The sequence below is a fragment of the Phlebotomus papatasi genome, chromosome 3 (genome assembly GCF_024763615.1).
Source record: "Phlebotomus papatasi isolate M1 chromosome 3, Ppap_2.1, whole genome shotgun sequence".
In the NCBI taxonomy this organism is placed as follows: domain Eukaryota; kingdom Metazoa; phylum Arthropoda; class Insecta; order Diptera; family Psychodidae; genus Phlebotomus; species Phlebotomus papatasi.
The window spans coordinates 815,874-835,487 of NC_077224.1; the positions used below are offsets into that span (position 1 = coordinate 815,874).

General features: G+C 37.4%; 1 protein-coding gene across 2 annotated transcripts; it reads left to right on the forward strand.

Moving 5' to 3' along the window:
• The first annotated feature begins 7,327 nt into the window (after positions 1-7,327).
• Positions 7,328-19,220, forward strand: LOC129806330 (ubiquitin carboxyl-terminal hydrolase 16). Of its 2 annotated transcripts, none has more exons than XM_055854856.1 (4): positions 7,328-7,483; positions 7,937-8,725; positions 13,174-13,871; positions 17,801-19,220. In XM_055854856.1, exons 2-4 carry the CDS (start codon positions 7,953-7,955, stop codon positions 19,054-19,056), a joined length of 2,727 nt encoding a protein of 908 aa, XP_055710831.1. In that variant the 5' UTR covers positions 7,328-7,483; positions 7,937-7,952; the 3' UTR covers positions 19,057-19,220. The 2 variants fall into 2 exon arrangements, with proteins under 2 accessions (XP_055710831.1, XP_055710830.1); XM_055854855.1 differs by having other exon boundaries at positions 7,328-7,479.
• The last annotated feature ends 394 nt before the right edge of the window (positions 19,221-19,614 follow it).

Sequence of the window (19,614 nt, forward strand, 5' to 3'; positions counted from 1 at the left end):
CAGAAGCAGTTATTGTTACGGCTCTTCAAAACCGGAATGTAATTAAACTTTCCGTTTTTCGAAACATAACTTGGTACAGAGACACTAGCAGCATTTTAAGATGAATTGGATGAAGGTCTAAAAAAATTGCTTCTTCCATAGTCATCGTCCTTAAAGTTAAGAAGCAAATTGAACAAAATCTGCGTCACATTTGCAATCAAACGATCTCTGAGACGCATAGATCGCAAATAACCATGAAATAAATATTGTTAAAGGACCTCTATATGAGGCCTTAAAAATCCTGAAAATGAAGAGACATCGTCGATCCTCATAAAGAAGTTATGCTCAATCGACGACAGAGTAAATTCCCTTGCACGTTAGTGGTCAGTTTCAGAAATGTCATCTTTTCTGATAAGAAAAATTTTTAATTGAGCAATTAATGTTCAAACAAAATAATTGTGTCTATCTGAAGGAAAGATCATTCGATAATTTAGACGTGCTAATGGCCACCGGAAGTCAAGGACCACCTTATTTGAAGGTCTGGTCTTCCTTAAAGACAAATTATCGCTTTCCACTAAGGTTTTTAGGCTATACCGTCAAAATAAATGGCAATGTGTTTCTGAAAATTGTCCTAGAAGGAGTGTTGGAGTCGTGAACAAACAAAAATTTTAGTAAGAAGTAATGGAAGTTCGATCAAGGTTGAAACCGAATTAACGTCAAATGAAACATGTACATCAATGGTCAAAACGCTACTATAACAAACTTATTTTGACATTAATTCGGTTTCAACGGTTTCTTGCACACCTCTGGTGCCTCTGGTGTAATTACTTTCCCCCGGAATGAAAGGTTAAATAAGATTTTTTTTCTCACTTACCTCGGGCCTAGTTGATCATCTGCCACTGTCACTAGGAGTCTACAAGAAAGAAAAAAGTGCACTTATTTTTCCGGAAAATCGACCCAAAATTATCACAGGAATACTCCAATAGTACACAATTATTTTTCAGGTACACTCAATTCCGGGATTAAACACATTTTCGGGACCGAAAAAACGCGCGAAATGGCATTAGGGGGAAGTGGGGCACCTTTGAAATTGGGATTTTTCACCAATTTTTTAATAAAATTGAGCCTTATCGTGATATAATTTAGCTTCTCAATCTGTTTGTGCAGTCAAATTATATCGCGATATGTTACAATTATATTTAAAAATAGATGAAAAATCCCAATTTCAAAGGTGCCCCACTTCCCCCTACACATCGAGAAAATTTGCATATCCGCAGGGGCTATCTTTTCAATAAATCGGGCGTAGAACGAATTTCGCGCGGAGTAAATGTAGTTCAAACAAAAAGATTCAACACTGTTTAATAGAAATACATTAACAAACAGTAATTTTTGGCCAGAGTTCTTCAGTAAATGGTTAGAATATTTAAAAAAAATTTACCTTAATAAAAGAAATTAAAGTTTTATTCTGAAAAAGTAGCAAAATATCATTTCAAAAATGATTTCATAAATTGACTCCCAATGGTAGGTAAACTTGCATAATTGTATGTGCATAATTCCGTCAGGTGCATAATCCCGAAAGACTTAATGCCGGGACTGAGTGTATAAGCAGAATCTCTTTGGACTCACCAGGCCTTCTGGAGATCCTCGCTGGAGATGCTGGGGAATTCCCACCAACAGCTCCCGGTGTTCCTTGATTGTACTCAACTGTGATCCAGACACTCTTTATACACTTTATGCTACACTTTGTTGAACCCCGTCCCGCCTTTAAGATACTCAGCTTCCGGAGACCACAGAATACTGGCTTTTGGAGTCTCTAACTGGCTAAGAAAAGCGTAAAGGGTGTTTGATTATTCACTTCCGGAAAACCCGCAAGGTGCTTCCTTTTCTTTTTCGGAAGCAATTAACAGCACTCAGAATTGCTTTTGTAATCACAGATATTCTACAGTGCCTACAGTACATTTTTTCCCAAACTTAGCACAACCCAACCACCTACTACAGAATTTCCCGGAAAAACTGAAAATTATTCACAGAAACACTTTTCACTCTTTTTACTGAAACACTATTTCTTGCTCTTACCACTATTTTCTCCATGGAAAATACTAAATCCGCACATCAGTGAAATGCCCAAGGATCCCCACTGATGAATATCACTGAAAAAACTTGGAAAATCTCTCAATAAATCACGAAAAAGTGGGAAAATGCTAGAGCCACGATAACGAATAATCTTCCAAGTTTCCGAAGGAGGAGCACCGTTAACATCGTGCTTCCTCGAACTTAAAACCATTCAAATCCGGTTTAGGGTCACTCTCAAAAATGAGAGTTTTTGAGGTTTGAGGTTGGAATTCATATTTTATAAAATTCACCACTCAGGGTTGCATCGCAAATCTCGTTCATATAAAATCTCGTTCTGAACAGAGCCTGTCAATAAAATTACGAGATTTGACATCTCGTTCATAAAGTTGCATCGCAAATCTCTTAAGTTAATAGACTAATAGACGAGATCTGTAAAGTTGCATCGCGCTGTAAAATTGCATAAAATTTTTATTTCTAGACCGAATACTTAGATTTCACTTTGTGATTTCACTAAAGGCTTCTTGAGAGCATTTTCATTGAACACAAGCAAAAAAAAAATGATGAAATTTTTCAAATATTTGAAAAAGACATTTAGAAGACTTTAAGGAACTTTCACTTTTAAAAAAGGAGTCCTCAAGGGTGAAGTGATTGGAAATATCCGTCGTAATGTCTAGACAGATAGAAATATTTCAAACGTGTGAGAAAGAAAGGGATGTGAATTTTGATTTCATGAAATTTTCCTGATCTAAATGAATGTGCCGAGCCGCATTTCAAAATCATCGTCTCGAAAAATTGCATAGGGGGAAGCGGGGCACCTTTGAAAGTGGGGCACATTTGAAATTGGCATTTTTCACCTATTTTTAAATGAAATTGAGCCTTATCGTGATATAATTTAGCTGCACAAACATATTGAGAAGCTAAATTATCTTATGATATGGCTCAGTTCCACTTAACCCATTCCTTACCATGGTATTATACATCATACGCAAATTGAGTGATTTTAGATGATTAATTCCCGTGCAATTTTAATCCGAATTGCTGTCGGGAATGGATTTTTAGTAATTTTAGTTCTTCAATTTCTTGAGAAAAATAGTCCGACAGAGATGGGAATACATTTTGTTATTGTTTTCTTGGTTTTCGGAAGGTCATGCAAAATTTTTGCTCAAAATGGCGGACGGAAAATGCGACATTCTGTCGAATTTGTTAAAATTGTCCTTCATCTTCTTTGCTGATTTGAATTCTAGTTGCCAATTTGTTTTCTTGGATAGTTCCTCTATCTAAAGCAATAGAGTTTGTAATGAATTAATGCACAGAATTTAAATTCAGCGACCGTTAAGACGTGTGTTTAACAGGGGCTCCCCGCGCCCCCATGAAAGGTTTTTTTCTTTTCAAAAAATTCATCTATTAGTCTGTAGGAAACTAATCCCAAAATATGAACATTCTATCTCAAGTATTTCTGGTACATTTATTGAATGGGTTAAACATAGGTGAAAAATCTCAATTTCAAAAGTGCCCCACTTTTAAAGGTGCCCCACTTCCTCCTAATGGTTTTATTGATTTTGGAATTTATTCATGATTTGCGTGTGAAGGTCTTGACAAAGATGAGGATTAGTCGAGAGACGGCTTAGCGTAATTATATTAGAAATAATGGTTAAAGTGCATTTTCATAATTTTCCACTAACTCGTCTCTCGGCTTAAGTCGTAAGTGTGTCTAGGGCAGAACAACTAATGTGGGGGTTTGCTTAAAATTCTAAGACTATCTCAAATCGTTTAGCTTCTATTCTCAGCACACAATTTTATTGCAGTCCAAAACAAATATTTTCTTTTCACTGAAGTTTTACTGCTCTTTAATGTTTCCTATAATATCCTGTTTTGTGTTTATACCTCCGAACATCGACAAAAGTAATTTGCTTCGAACCTCCTGGAGCATACCGCTTTAACGAAAAAAAAGGTAAATTTTCATCTAGTTGGAATGTAGTCAAGAGGTGTGATTTTCGGCAGGTTTTACTATATATAAATTTTAATTTTTTATCAACACTTAATATATGGACTATAAAAAACATTTATGAATATTTCAACAATATATTCCCGCCAAAGAAAAAAATCTGAATGGAAGAGAAAGAACGGGAAACGAAACACTTTATAATTTTTGCTTGGTGATGTTGAGACATAAGATTTTTTTTAAAGGTATTTGGCTGTGCATTTTGTGAAGCATCTCTGGCAAGTGAAGCCATCTCCACTGGGCTCCATAAAATTACAGTAAATTCAGTTGAAAATGCTGGAAAAAAGAACAAAAAAAACTGTGAAAATGAAACGTGAAAAAATATGAGCGGCGAGGCGAGATACATAATGAAATAATATGGATATAATACACAGGCCACAAGAAAAACGAAGAGCACCATTATAAAAGACTGTAATGACTCCAAGATGAAAGGTGCCGACGCTGATGATGTCTTATTGCCTTTATTTAATAAATACAAAAAAGGAGCATCAGAGGAAGAGGGAAGAAACAAAAGGTATGCCTATGGTATAGAAATAAATGAAGAGTGAATTAAATTGCATTAAAAAAAAACATTGGTGGGGCGGTCAGATATTCAAAATTGTTTATTTTGTTTGCATCTTCCTTCTTATTGATTACTACACACATTATATGATGTTATACGTACTAATATTATTAATGTCAGAACTTTTTTGCGTCCAATCCGCGTGTTCTGAAGCAATATTCAGATTTCATGAATACTTTAAATTCATTGAAGTACTATTAATTACTATTTTTTCCAAAGATTTCAATCCCTGCATATAAAATTGAAATCTCAATAAAAGCAGTCATAAATATTTTATGTCCATAAACCGTAAAACTGATTGTTTAATTTAATTATCTTCCCCAAGAAATCATTTATCTGAACGCAAAATTGAACATCGAATGCATTGTCGAACGTTTGGGTATGATAGACTATAAAAGTCTGTGATAAGACTAATATTATCTAACTTGGTATCACACTTTCTCATTAAAATTTTAATGATATTTACATAAATTTTAGCTAATATGCGTTCAAAACTGGGTGATATATGTCTTTGAATCACTTAATAAAATTTTATCTATTTATTGATAAAAAGATTGACTTGGCCCGAAAGAATTGATGTAACTTATCTTAAGGATAATGCTTTGAAATAAAAAAAAAATGATTGAAACCGCATTAATTTTATCCATTTAATTGAATTGAATTGATTTTTTTAGCTAGAAAACAAAAATAGTTATGCTTATGAGAAATTAAGAACGCAAGTTATTACAAAATTTACCGATCAGCTGATTAAATTACAGGGAGTTCCGGCTTAAGTGAACATTGAACATGAATTTAAAATGCATTTCTTATGGCTCCGGCACACCTTTTAGATCAGGAAAATTTCATGAAATCGAAATTCAAAAGCTTTTCTTTCTCACATGTTTTGCATATGATTATCTCATTCTTTCTCATACCAAATTCGATTGAGCTAAATTGAATTTAAATTGATGTTTAAGAGAAGAAGAAGAGTGCCAGAGAATAAGATATAGACATATGCAAAACATGTGAGAAAGAAAGGGATCCAAATTTCAACTTCATGAAATTTTCCTGATCTAAAAGGTGTGCCGGAGCCATTATGAATCGTTGGCGCTGAAAATAGGCTGAAAAATGAGCGCCAAAATTTTTGCATACATCACGGCGTTTCTGTAACTTATTCCAACCTTATAACCTTATAATCTTTCCTGTGGGTGTGCAATTTTTCTGTGTCACTAGAGCGAATTATGATTTTATACTGTGTCACTCTAGAATAACTCATTTTAAGACTGAAAAATAACTCTTTTGTCAGAGTGAAAATAATTCGTTTTAAGAATTAAAATAACTCTTTTAAAGAGTTAAAATAATGCTTTTTATGAGTTAAAATAACACTTGTTTAAAACCCAAATTAGATAAAATTTGCAATTTATTAGGTGTTTTTGTTTTCTTTATTTTTATCATTTGTATTGTGTGCTAAATCAAACATCTCAATATTCAGTTTATTCAATATTCAATTGTCCTCTATAATTTCGACCCAAAACATGATCTTATCGGTTACTCGGTAGTCAACATAGTTCAATTTAATTGTTCTGGAACACATTTTTTAATTATGTGACGACAACCTACAACAGTATTAAAAAATGATTGAATTTTGTAAGAACATTCTTTTAGACATTATTTTAAATAACGTAGTCGAGTAAAACCAGTCATATCAGCACCTGGGTACTTTTCCAACGATATTTTACATATTATCATTATTAATAAGGAAAATTGGATGAGAAATGCATAAAAGTGTCTGAAAATCTTTAAAGTCGATTATTTCGGAAAATATAAGAGATAGAGGCCTCAAACTTTACATCCATTTAGAGCCTCTTTCAGACTTGATATGTGCAAAATTTCACTTGAAAATGAAAAAAATTGGATGAGAAATGCATGAAAGTGTCTGAAAATCTTTAAAGTCGATTATCTCGGAAACTATAAGAGATAGAGGCCTCAAACTTTACATCCATTTAGAGCCTCTTTCAGACTTGATATGTGCAAAATTTCACTTGAAAATGAAAAAAATTCGATGAGAAATGCATGAAAGTGTCTGAAAATCTTTAAAGTCGATTATCTCGGAAACTATAAGAGATAGAGGCCTAAAACTTTACATCCATTTAGAGCCTCTTTCAGGCTTGAGATGTGCAAAATTTCACTTGAAAGTGACAAAAATTGGATGAGAAATGCATAAAAGTGTCTGAAAATCTTTAAAGTTGATTATCTCGGAAACTATAAGAGATAGAGGCCTAAAACTTTACATCCATTTAGAGCCTCTTTCAGGCTTGAGATGTGCAAAATTTCACTTGAAAGTGACAAAAATTGGATGAGAAATGCATAAAAGTGTCTGAAAATCTTTAAAGTTGATTATCTCGGAAACTATGAGAGATAGAGGCCTAAAACTTTACATCCATTTAGAACCTCTTTCAGACTTGAGATGTGCATAATTTCACTTGAAAATGAAAAAAAATTGGATGAGAAATGCATGAAAGTGTCTGAAAATCTTTAAAGTCGATTATCTCGGAAACTATAAGAGATAGAGGCCTCAAACTTTACATCCATTTAGTGTTTTAACATAAATTTTTCTGAGTGTGTTAGACGTTTTCTGTAATCTAACGTTTTTTCTTTAAATTTATTTTCATGCAGTGTAGTGTGGACCTCAAGATATCCACTAGATGGCGCTCCTCCCAACACCTTTTTACAAAAAATTCATTTGGTAAATACTTCAGTGTGATGTAGAAATCTTAATTTTTTCTATGGTTCTCTATTTTCTGCATTTTAGTCAAAATACTTCCTACCAGATTGCAAGAAACTTGTGAAAAATATTCCATTGTCAAAGGAAACGGCACTGAAAGTGAGTAAATTGTGCTAAAATAGTGATTATTGGGGGGTAATTGTGAGAAATCCAAGTCATCGTGTGCGTTCGCCATGATCTGAAATTTTTATGCAAATATTTGGCAAAATCACGCATTTACTGCAATAAATGAGCAAAGGCCAGGCTGTTGAAGGTTTTCCACACAAATATTCTATCTGCAATTGGCTTTTGTGGGGCCAAAAGGTGCCAGAAACCGTGGAGTTTTCCTCTCTAGGGTGGGCTATCCCATAACCTCAATTCAACTTTTTTTCCCTTTGTTTTTGCCCTAGTTTTGAGCCACGGGAAATGAGACAAGTGTCATGGAATTTTCGCATTTTATCTTGAATTTTGCATTTTCTGGCATTTTTGCCTTCGTGAGCATATTATATAAGTGCTTGGGCTTGGAGAATGTGACAATTTACTGTCTTTTTCGCGTATTTTCTCGATCTTTCTGCAGTCTGCCACCCGTGAAAATGGCAAAAAACAAAAGACAAGCTGACCCTGTCGTAGACAATGACGGATCTACGACGGAGTCCTGCGATGAAAAGCAGATAAATTGCAATCAGAGTGGATCTGTTCCATCGTGTCCGCATGCAGCCAAATCTGTGGATCAGAATCGTCTGCGGAAGCTCCTGAAGGCCAATGGTCTGGACATGGAGGATTGCAGTGAATGCAGCAAAGGATCCACTGGTAATTCCACTGCCGAAGGAGGAGACTTTGAGTACGACAGGTCTTTGTGGATGTGCCTCAAGTGTGGCAGTCATCTGTGTGGTCGATCGCGCAATCAGCACGCCCTCAAGCACTACATGACGCCACGATCTGACCAGCATGCCGTCGTTGTCAACACCACCACCTTCGATGTCTGGTGCTACCTCTGTGACAACGAAGTCAATCCATCCTGCCCCAAGAAACTCTTCGACTGCATCGACTTCCTCAAGAAGGAGACGGCCAAGGCTCAAACGGCCAAAGTCAACAGCATTGAGGATAAGATTAACGCTACCCTGGACACAATTAGGCCCCTGTTCAGTGATTCTGCCGATAATGCATCAGCCCCAGCCAAAGCATCCTCCCAAAACACTGTACAGTCCTCCTCTGTCAATCGCAGCTGCAACGTCAATGACCTTCCGCGTGTCCGTGGCCTCACGAATCTTGGCAACACGTGCTTCTTCAATGCCGTTCTGCAGTGTCTGGCCCAGACGCCCTACTTGGCCGAAATACTCAAGGAATCAGCAGAGCCTGGAGAACAGTAAGTCCTACTCTTTATTGCCCTTTCTTTCAGCCAAATATTTCCAATCAAAGATTGCCAATTTTAATATTTCCGGAATTAATTGAATTCCTGTGAAAAATATCTGCGAAACGTTACATTGTTTAATTAAAAAAAAAAATCAAAAATATTAGGTAAAGACAATTTATAAAATTATGATAATACTGAAATAAGTCAGCGTGCACTAACTGGGTTGCCTTTTCTCTAATTCACTTTTAATTAAACCTTTGGATTTAAAATACTTTTTTCACAAGGAAAATAAATGTTTTCAATCAACTAGCTGTCATAAGCGAAAATATCATTGCTCGAAAATTTTTAGTGAAGAACCCAGCTGGCACAAGATTGAAATGAGTCGATTTAGGGTAGAGTAAGCCCTTTTCGCCACCTTAAGGTTTTGTACCCTTGTAATCCTTCCAATTTTTGTCGAAATAAAAAGAAATTTTCTGTACAAGTGCTTTGAAGCATTGTCTCTCTAATGGCCTCTACACACTAGAAAAAAATATGTCCATATTGAAGCAAATTCCCTACGTTCGTGTAACACAAACTTTAATATGGACATACATTTCTCTAGTGTGTAGAGGCCATAAAGCTGGCTATACATTAGACATAATTTATTGAAAAACTTCTTTTCAATGTCAAATATTGACAAGGATTGCCTCCACATTGCAAAGATTTATTGACATAAATGTTTCAATATTGAAGAAAATTGTCCAGTGTGTAGGCAAAAATTGAAATATTTGTTTCAATATGGAACATTTTATTTCATTATTTTGAATGGCTACAAACTAGGCCAAATCATTTCAATGTGACTTTGAAATTTTACATTGAAATAAAATTTCAAAGAAATTATAAATATCAAATTGATTTGATATTTCCTTCAATATTTTTTAATGGTCAGGAATCTTCGTCCTTCAGAACATCACAAAACTGCTGAATTTTCCTTGTTCATGAATGAAAACACATCCAAGATCAAAATCCAAGTCAAGACACATCTCCTGCTTCCTCCAGAAAATCCCAGATTCTTGGAGTTTGGTTATATATTTTGTTCAATCTCCTCAAGAACCCAATTTGGTCAGCAGTAATCACCAGCTTCCTCCAGAAAATCTCAGAACTTCTGGGATTTTCTTGTTCATTATGCCCAAAGCACTTCAGATACATTCTGTGGTCAGAGGATTCTTAGAGCTTCCTCCAGAAAATCCCAGATCTTCTGGGATTTTCTTGTATATTATGTCAAAAACACTTCAGATTGGAAACAAAAGCCAAATTGAATTAATAACTTGAATTCTCACAGACTTTCAGGATCATGCTTCGTATCATACCGTGTGGCTATAAACACAAGCCTTCGTTCCCTCTGTAGGATTCCAATTCTTATCATAAAATTATACTTATATGAAGTGGGATTTCCTGGAGGAAGCTCCAGGAATCCTATGACTACAGAATGTATCTGAAGTGCTTTGGGCATAATGAACAAGAAAATCCCAGAAGATCTGGGATTTCCTGGGAGAAGCTCCAGAAATCCTCAGACCAACTTTGGTTATTTTTGCGTGTTCTTGACAAAATACGGAAGAAATCCCAGAAGATATGTAAATCCCTGACTAGACTGGTGTTTTTAATATTGAAGTTTTAATATTGAAGTCAATTTGTTCAGTGTGTAGGCAATTATTGAAATATTGGTTTCAATATTCGCTTCAATATTGAAGTTACTTTTCAATGTCACTTTGAAATGCTATTATTTCAATAATTTGTCTAATGTGTAGATAGCTTAAAATGAACCAGGAGACTTTCCGGGAATTTTTGGGCATCTAGTTGAAAAAATACATTTCCTGCAACAATGCATGTTTCAGTACTTTTCGCCACTTGTTTTCAACTGACTTTTAAGAAACAGCAGCTTTCGAAAACCCACAAAAATACACGGCACAGTACTTTTCTTATTTAACACCGATATTGACAATTATTAGAGTATTTCGAATGATTTTTTGCACATTTTTTATTTGCGACTAAAATCAATTGAAAATTACGCCTGTTTCAACTAAATTCCGCGAGGTGCGCCACATGTAAAATGCTTGGAAAAATGAATGGCGAAAAGTACTTACACGGCCGAAAAAAGTTATTAAAAAATGATATTAGAACAAAGATTAGTTAATAACGGATTGACTTTCAGTGAAAAAATATCGAATACTGTACTGAAAAAACATAAAATAATGCAAGACAATTTGTCTGAGCGTTGACAAGTTTATTAAGAACTCCATATTTTTTTGGTAACTGTTCACCTTGTCGACAATTTCTTTAATTAACTTACAAATAATCTAGTCGGTGGAGCATCTGATATGGTTTTCTGATTCATTTGGCTAGAGGTCACGAAATAACACTCATTTCGTAGTTCCACAAACTCATAATTTTCTTAAAATGTGATTTTAATTTAGGTGGCGAAAAAGGGCTTACTGGCGAAAAAGTACTGACTCTACCCTATTTTGTGAAAAGAGAAAAATGCACAGTGACACAAATTTTACTTTTATGGAAAACTCAATTGTTTTCCAGCATCCGCATTACCCTCGATGTATTGCCTATACCCAAGTGTAAAACATGAGCTAAGAAATATTTTCCAAAAAATCACTGTGTGCTTGGAAAATCACCTCATATTCGCATCTATTGAAAATGTTTACATGTGCCCCAGTCTCCATTTAAAAAATTCAAATGGATTTGAAAAGAAAGGACAATGGGCAGAAATGTATGGGAGCTGGTCTAAGACTTCGCCAGAGATAGGACTAGGCCCATTTTGTAGGTATAGGTGTATGACTTAAAAATTACCGAGACCTAAGTCAAAAAGGAGTGTCAGGTTTTTGTAAATTAGCGATAGCCTTCTGAAAATTCACAAATTTGACATTTTATTTACAGAAGACGGCTTAACCAAGATGAATAAAAACAAATAACAAAGTAATAAAGATTTTTAGATATTTTTATTGGTTTTCCCTGTACTCGGGATCCTCCCTAATGCGAAATGATTACGTTTGATGCTCGGATCTTCACGATATACTTATTATGCATATAAATATTTGATGTTCTATATGACTTTTGCCCAATGAAAAGCATCTCGACTGAAGTATAAGTCTTAATTGGAAATTCAACAATTTTTACACAACTTTTGTTTAAAAATTCAACAAATTTGGTTGAAATACACAAGGCTTCACACTATAATAGTGTGAAATATTATGATCAAACTATAATAGTGTTAATTTTTGGTCATGTGACAAAAAATATCATAAAGTTGTGTATTTTTTCACACTATAATAATGTGAAAAACTGTAATCATACTATAATAGTGGTAATTTTTAAAACTTGTCAAACAGTTTTAAATCACGAAACATTGTTGAGAAATTTTTATGATTGTAACAGTCAGAAATTTTACACAGATCGCAATTAAATAATTAATTTATCCGATTTCACACTATTATAGTGTTAAAATTTTACGCATTTTCAAATTAAACAATATTGTTGAAAATTTTTCAACTATAATAGTGCTAATTTTCAATCACGTGACAATAAATTACCAAAATGTTGTGCATTTTTTAAACATTTTTAAATTAAACAGCTAAAATGGTCGATTTTGCACTATTATACACAGTAAAAAATTGTGTGAGAAATAAAGTTGTGTATGGGAAAAGTTGTGTAAATTCACAAGCAATATGGTTGTAAATTGTAAAATTACATCATATTTGTGGTACGATACTAACATAATGGCAGTAAAATTATGTTTTGTGTAATGGAATTTGTGTATGGGAAAATTTGTGTGAGAACTGTCAAAATTTCATTGTTTACTATTGCAATTTTTCTAAGATTTTAGACAGTTTTTGCATTTTTAACTGCCTAATTGTCTTCTGGAATCATTCATTGGATTCTTAAAATTTGCCTCAGTCGTGAAAAATGAGGAATAATTATGTAATAACAGAAAACAGAGGAAGCATCATGTAAATTAGAAAAATTGACGATACAACTCTTGGCCATTTGTTGAAGGGAAGTAAGCAAGTCGGTAGCGCAGGCAGAAAACACGAGACCATCAACGCAAAGATTATGGGTTCAAGTCTCAGACCATCTCTTCATATTTTTTCTCTTTTTGTTCTTTTTTTCTTTTTTTTTCTTTGTTTAATACAAAGACTTTTCACAGATAATACACATAAACCGAACAAAATTGCTCTACAATCAAAATTATAGACAGGAAGCCATTTTATAAAATTTACAATACACAACTTTGCCAATACACAACATTTCCAATACACAAACTTCAAAACCATAGCGCTCGTGCAAAAATTACCAATCGTAGTGGTTGTAAATTTTTTTACTGTGTAGTAGTAAAATTTTACACATTTTTTTACTGTGAGGACCGTAGTTAAGGATCCGAAAAACAATCTGATCCGAACGCGTAAATTTTCCAGATTTCAACTTCCTGGCGGCTTACTGAAGCTGACAGACGGAACTGAGGTGAACCTACCTCCAATTACGGGCACTCTCAATGCTTGGGGCAATCTCACGTCCACTCTGGCTGAAACCATTGATGAACTGAGGAGCGGAGGTGGAGTGTGCACTCCACGGAAACTCCTCAGTCAACTCATTGCCAAGTGGCCGCAATTCTCAGGCGGCGATCAGCATGATTCGCATGAGTTGCTGAGGCATCTGCTTGAGAGTGTTCGTAGTGAGGATTTGCGTCGCTATCAAACTGTCATCCTGCACTCCCTCGGCTACAGCAGCAAAGTCGATCCGCAAACCGTTGAGGGAGATATGAAGCAGAAGATTAAGTTCTACGGGCAGCAAGCGGCTGATCGTATTCTAAAGCCCGAACGTGTCTTCCGGGGCTTTCTTGTGTCCACTCTCATGTGCCAAGAATGCTATCATACCTCATCGCGCCATGAGTACTTCCTGGACATTTCCCTGCCCGTGAGCATGGAGAAGCCTCAGCCGCCGATTCGGCGGAAGAACAGCCCGGAACCGGAAAAGGTACCAACCGTGTCTAAATATCGGGCCAAGAAGGAACGCGAGAAGGAGCAAAAGGCTAAGCGGCAGAAGAGGAAGAAGGCTCAAGCTAATGCAGTGGCAGGAGATGCTTCAGCTGCTGCGGATTCAGCAACAAATGCAGGTAGGTCTTTTGAAAAATTGCCTCCGAACGGCCGACTTTGCCAAAATGTGTTTCGATAATCATCTTCGGGTTGAAAAGCTACTCCGTGGTGCTAGGTCTACTAGGTCCACTAGGTCTAAAACCGCATTGTTCCTCACTCAGTCTGGGCTCGATCATGTCTCGGCATCTTCTCTCAACGACTTTGGCATACACTTTGAATTTTGAAGGGAAATTCTCTTATCATAGGAGCGTTCTTGTTTCCCGTCTTGAATATCGGTACGATGACCCCTATCTACCAGTCCTTTGGTGCTCTTCCACTTTGCTAAGCCGCCTTAATGACACACATAAGCAAATAGACCGTCGCTACACCCATGAGTTTCAGCATTTCCATCCTTCAATTTACTGCTCGCATACAGAACTTTACTCTCTGAAGGACCACTTTCTTCCTTGCCTTTACAATCAGTGCGTTGAGAATTCAGCAATTCTGAGGAGTACTTTTCCCAGCGACTTAAGACCTCTTCCTCTCATTGCATGGAATTGCTCTTCTTCCCTCTGAGCCTTCGGATCGTTTCCCAGAAAGCCTTGTTTGCTATCCTGCCGTCCGGCTTCAGTTTCTCACCGAACTTCTTCCACTTTGCAGCCTTTCTCGCTTCAATGTAATGATCGCAGCTTGTAAGCCTCCTTTTTCTCTCCAATGACTTCTTTTACTTCCGGTGTTTTTCATCAAGATGACCGTTTAATATTGTTCGTCACATTAACTCGCATAACACGAACACGTGAATCTTCTGTTACTTCTGTGAAGGAGTTTGAAGTGTATGATAACTTCTAAGATCCACGAATCGACTGCTATGTTCCGGTGGTATCATGGTGCTGCAGAACAGATTGCCATGTACTTTGTCTTTCCCTCGTTGACTTAGAATCCCATCTTTCTCCGCGGAACTGGCTAAATTGATGAACGTCTCCTTCAGCGCTACCGCACTCCGACCCATGGCATTGATATCATCCGTATATGCAAATAACTGTGACGACTTGTATAGGATGCATGATCGTTGGTTCAGTTGGTTGTATCCAAAGATTCTAATGACATACTAGGGCAAAACATTCCAGTTCGTTCTAACCAACCTCGTGAGTTTTGCAGAAATGCCGAGCTCCACTAAAAGCAGCGACAGTCCGTCTCTATTGGTTGACTGTATCATAAGCCTGTCTGAAAACAACAAATAACTGATGTACAGTAATTCTGTACTCCCAGCATTTCTCTAGCACTTGACATACATTAAACAACTGGTCCGCTGTGGATCTCCCAGGTAGAAATCCCGACTGGTGCTCTCCTATAGTCCTCTCGGTGTACAATTTCAGCCTTATTTGTATCAACTTCGACAGGACTTTATACACTGAATCCAGAAAAGCAATCCTCCTGTAATTGTTACAATCCAGTCTGTCTCCTTTCTTCTATACTGAGATAATTGTGGTCACGTTCCAATCTCTATGCATCGTCTCCGACTCCCAGACGTCACGGATAAGATCGCGAATGCAGTTGTAAAGATCTTTTCCTCCATACTTTATCAACTCTGCTGGGATATTATCCACGACAAAAGCTTTATAGGTTTTCAAGTTTTGAATGGCTATAGCAACCACCTTCCAGTCCGGTGCTTCCTCTTCTCGGTGGTAAGTGCCATCCTCCTTCTCGATTCCCCCAGATACATTCTGATTCTTGACTCAATGGGTCGAGTAGTAGAGCACTCGCTCTATAATGCAAGTGTCCCGGGTTCGAATCCCCTTTAGGTCACCAGGAATTTTTCTGGTGTTAAAGGTGTTCGGATTGCATCCAGTGAGCTTCACTGCACTTGATTCCACGGGCTTGTTGGGAACCAAGTCCCCTGGGTCAAACAAATCAAGAGATAGTGGACTGTATTTATTTTTATTAACTCAATTTCCCCGTGGCGGACTGCAAGGACTTGATTACTTTGGCGATGACTAAATGGCTGATTACAAATGAATGAATGAATGTTGGTGGTCCCTAAAATAAATCTACACTTCAATTCATTTCTTTAATTCAAACAATTCAATCCTTACTTTAATCTCAAACGGCCTCCGTTTGCTTCCACCAACCTCAAGCTTTTTGAAAGTTTACAACCTGTAATTCAATTAATAATTTTTATCCTGACGCCATTTTAAATTTCTTTCAATCGTTTATCGAACCTACCAAGTTATATAACTCTTTTTCCTGACTCAGGACTCAGCTTGATCGTCTCCCAAGGAGTTCAGCCAAATCTAACCAATAAATATTACTAAATTAAATAGATTTTTAACATGAGGAAATATCCTAACTTACGCAAATTCTTTTCCTATGAAAATTCACAAATGCACGTCACGCCACGCTTTCTACAAAAAGACTGACAAATGTGCCGGAAGGGCTTACATAATAAATCTTCAAATATTTCCGCCAGTTAGCGCTCGCGTTTCCAACAATTTCGAGAGGTCGACTGTAAAGAATATCAGCTACCATAAGCTTATCTGGGCAAACACCTGGCAAGTTGGCCTTTTTATATGGAGCTATTTGAAGCCAATTCCTAAATTGATCTCGGACTCAGCTCACAGTGCTCCGAAGAAAAAATTATTTAAACAAAAAGTCCTACTTCAACGGTCGCTCCCAAGTTGTCAGGCACTCTGATAAAATATCTTCTTCTGCTTCTTTAACTAAGGGAATTTGCCAGGGATCTATCCTTGGTGCCCTGATGTTTTCACTATTTATAAACGACCTCCCGTCTGTCTTGCATGGCTGTTCGTATCATTTGTATGCGGATGACTTGCAGATAAACGTGGAGGGCGATCCCTTACACCCTTATTCAGCTTTTGAGCTCATGAATGAGAACTTATCCAAGATCGAGCACTGGTCGTCCACTAATGGACTTCTCTTAAATCCAAATAAGTCGCAGGCCCTCATAATTTCCAAAAGATCTTTAAATTTTCCTTCGTTTCCCCTTTTCCTACACGGAGAAATTATTCTGTATGCAGATCAGGTGAAAAACCTTGGTATAGTTTTTAACAAAACTTTATCTTGGTCTGATCATACAACCTCAATTTGTCGAAAAATTAACTACTCTTTGTACACCCTCCGACGCTACCGGGACATCACACCGCCAGCTCCTCTCACGAGCGCTACTTCAACCCATTTTCTCATATGGAGCTGAGCTCTTCTTTTTAGCAGATGGTGAGACGATGCATCGTTTGACAGTAGCCTTCAATAACTGTGTAAGGTATATCTGCGCTCTAGGCCCCCGTGATCACATTAGTCCGCATAGGGACTTTTTGTCGGGTGCGACCTACCATCCTTCCTTCAAATGCGTGCCCTTGTCTTTCTTAATCGTCTCGTCTCGACTGGAACTCCGGAATACTTGGCCTCTCTCTTGACGAGGGGGGGTTCGGCAAGGGTTCAGGGATTCATTGTGCCTAAAGCAGAGCGGGAAACCTTTTACCGCACTCTTTTTGTTAAAGGAGTAGCTTTGTACAACGCACTTCCCCGTGAGGCTCGTGACTCTCGCTTGGGAATTCAAAGGCATTTCCAGGCTGGGTTTCTCTAATATTTTTGCTTTCTTCATCATTTCTTCCTCAAATTTAGTATTGACGCATTTTTTTCCTCACTTTCTTTTTTTTCTTTTCTTTTTCCCTGCCACGCAATTGTAAGAGGATTGTAACCTATTTCGTGGTTTTTCAATAAACTTAAACTTAAACTTAAAATTTAGTATATTTATCCCTCCATACGGAAAGGTATCTTATAATACGGAAAAACTTCTCACTTTTTAAATATTTAGCATAAGGATCACGAGTGCAGAAAAATTCCCATACGCATTTGTATGTGAAATTAAGAAATTGGCTTCAACTTTGAAGGTCACTCGCCGGGGACTAGTATCTGGGTTTATCACTGGTTTTTTTTTTCATTGTTGTTTCAGTGAATGATGATTCAAATGCCGAGTCGTCTTCTAATGAACAATCGGACGCCGATGTCGAGGACAATTGCCTGGAGGACGTACCGAAAGTATCGAAGGATTCAACGACACGCAATCAATCGGTTTATGACTCAAATGGCAATGACACGGCCAAGAGTCCGGTGAATCCGGAGAAGATGGACGATGCTCCGGAGAATCCCAACAAAGATGAACCGGAGGAGGATGTGACGCGGAGTGTTTTGGTGGAGGTGGGAATAAGTGAAGATGGGGCAAATAGTTTAGTGAGACAGAATAGTAGTAAGACACGAACAAGTGGACTTGAGGGAGAGATGGAGGGTTTGTCGTTGAATGCTAAATGGAAGGGTGGTAATGGGGATGCGGAGGACGAAGAGGAGGAAGAGGGCGTTGATGCTGATGGGGAGGAGGAGAGTGTATCGCTGAGGCGAAAGCAGACGCGGACAAGGACAATCAGTCATGCAGATTGGAATACGACACTGGCCATGAGGTATCAGTGTGAAGATGGTGAATGTTCGGTGCAATCGTGCTTGAATAACTTCACAGCACTTGAGTTGATGACGGGCAATAACAAAGTAGGCTGCGATGCATGTACTGAGCGTCTCAATGGGAAGGGTGGGAAGACCATCAATACCAATGCCACAAAGCAATTTCTCATCTCTAGTCCACCGGCCGTCCTTATACTCCATCTCAAACGCTTCCAGATTGGTCCGCGATTTATGTCACGTAAACTCTGCAAACCCGTCACCTTTCCCACAATCCTCGACATTGCTCCCTTTTGTGGGTCCAAGGTGAAGAATCTGCCGAATGTTGATAGGAAGCAGAAGAAGTTGCTGTATTCGCTCTACGGGATTGTTGAGCATTCGGGTGGAATGAGAGCTGGCCACTATATTGCCTATGTCAAAGTGCGACCACAGATGACGCTGGATGATCAACGCTGGAAATTTCCGCCGCAGGGTAGCAAGGCAGAGTTGGATCAGGAGGATGAGGAACGGATGAGATTGGAGGAATCGCTGGAAAAGAGTAAATTTGGCCTGGAGAATGACAGCGATGATTCGTCCTCAACGTCAGCGGACACGGGAATTGGGGAGGAGGAGGGAGCAGTGGGCGGGAGTGAGGAGCCAGATGTGGAGCCACCACCAGGAAAGTGGTACTATGTGTCGGACAGTCGAGTGCAGGAAGTATCGGAGGATGTTGCCCTTAAGTCCCAAGCCTATTTATTATTCTATGAACGCATCTACTAACTTGGACATTTTTATTGGAAAAAGAAAACTTTAGCTCCAACACTCCCCCGAATCCGGGTGAATCCGGAAGGTGGAGTCTACTTATAAAAAAAAAATTCTCTGCGCTGAAACGATTTAAAATCTAAATTTTGCTGATAAATAAATGCGAGATTTCAAAAATAAAATTTAAAGAGTGTTTTATTGGGGTCCTTACTCCTTTTGTAACGATTCCTTTATAAGAATTAAAGTGGTGGAGAAATAATAAGAAGATGCTTCTTTGATGATCGATTTATTACTGAGCTTCCAAATAAAATTGACATTATAATATACAAGAGTTGTGTTTCGGATAGGAACATGCCTATTCTTCAATATACACGGTAAAAACTTTTGGACACTGACCAAAATATTGGAACAAGTTTTCCTTGGAAAAAATTTTTTTGGAATCAATTTGTACCTAGAGAAGATATTTGTTTGTTCCAAAAAGTTTTCTTTACAGTTTCGTTACGAAATACAGTTACAGTTTTGTTAGAGTTTTCTTTTGGAACCGTTTTGATACAGTGGAATGTCTACAAATTTGAG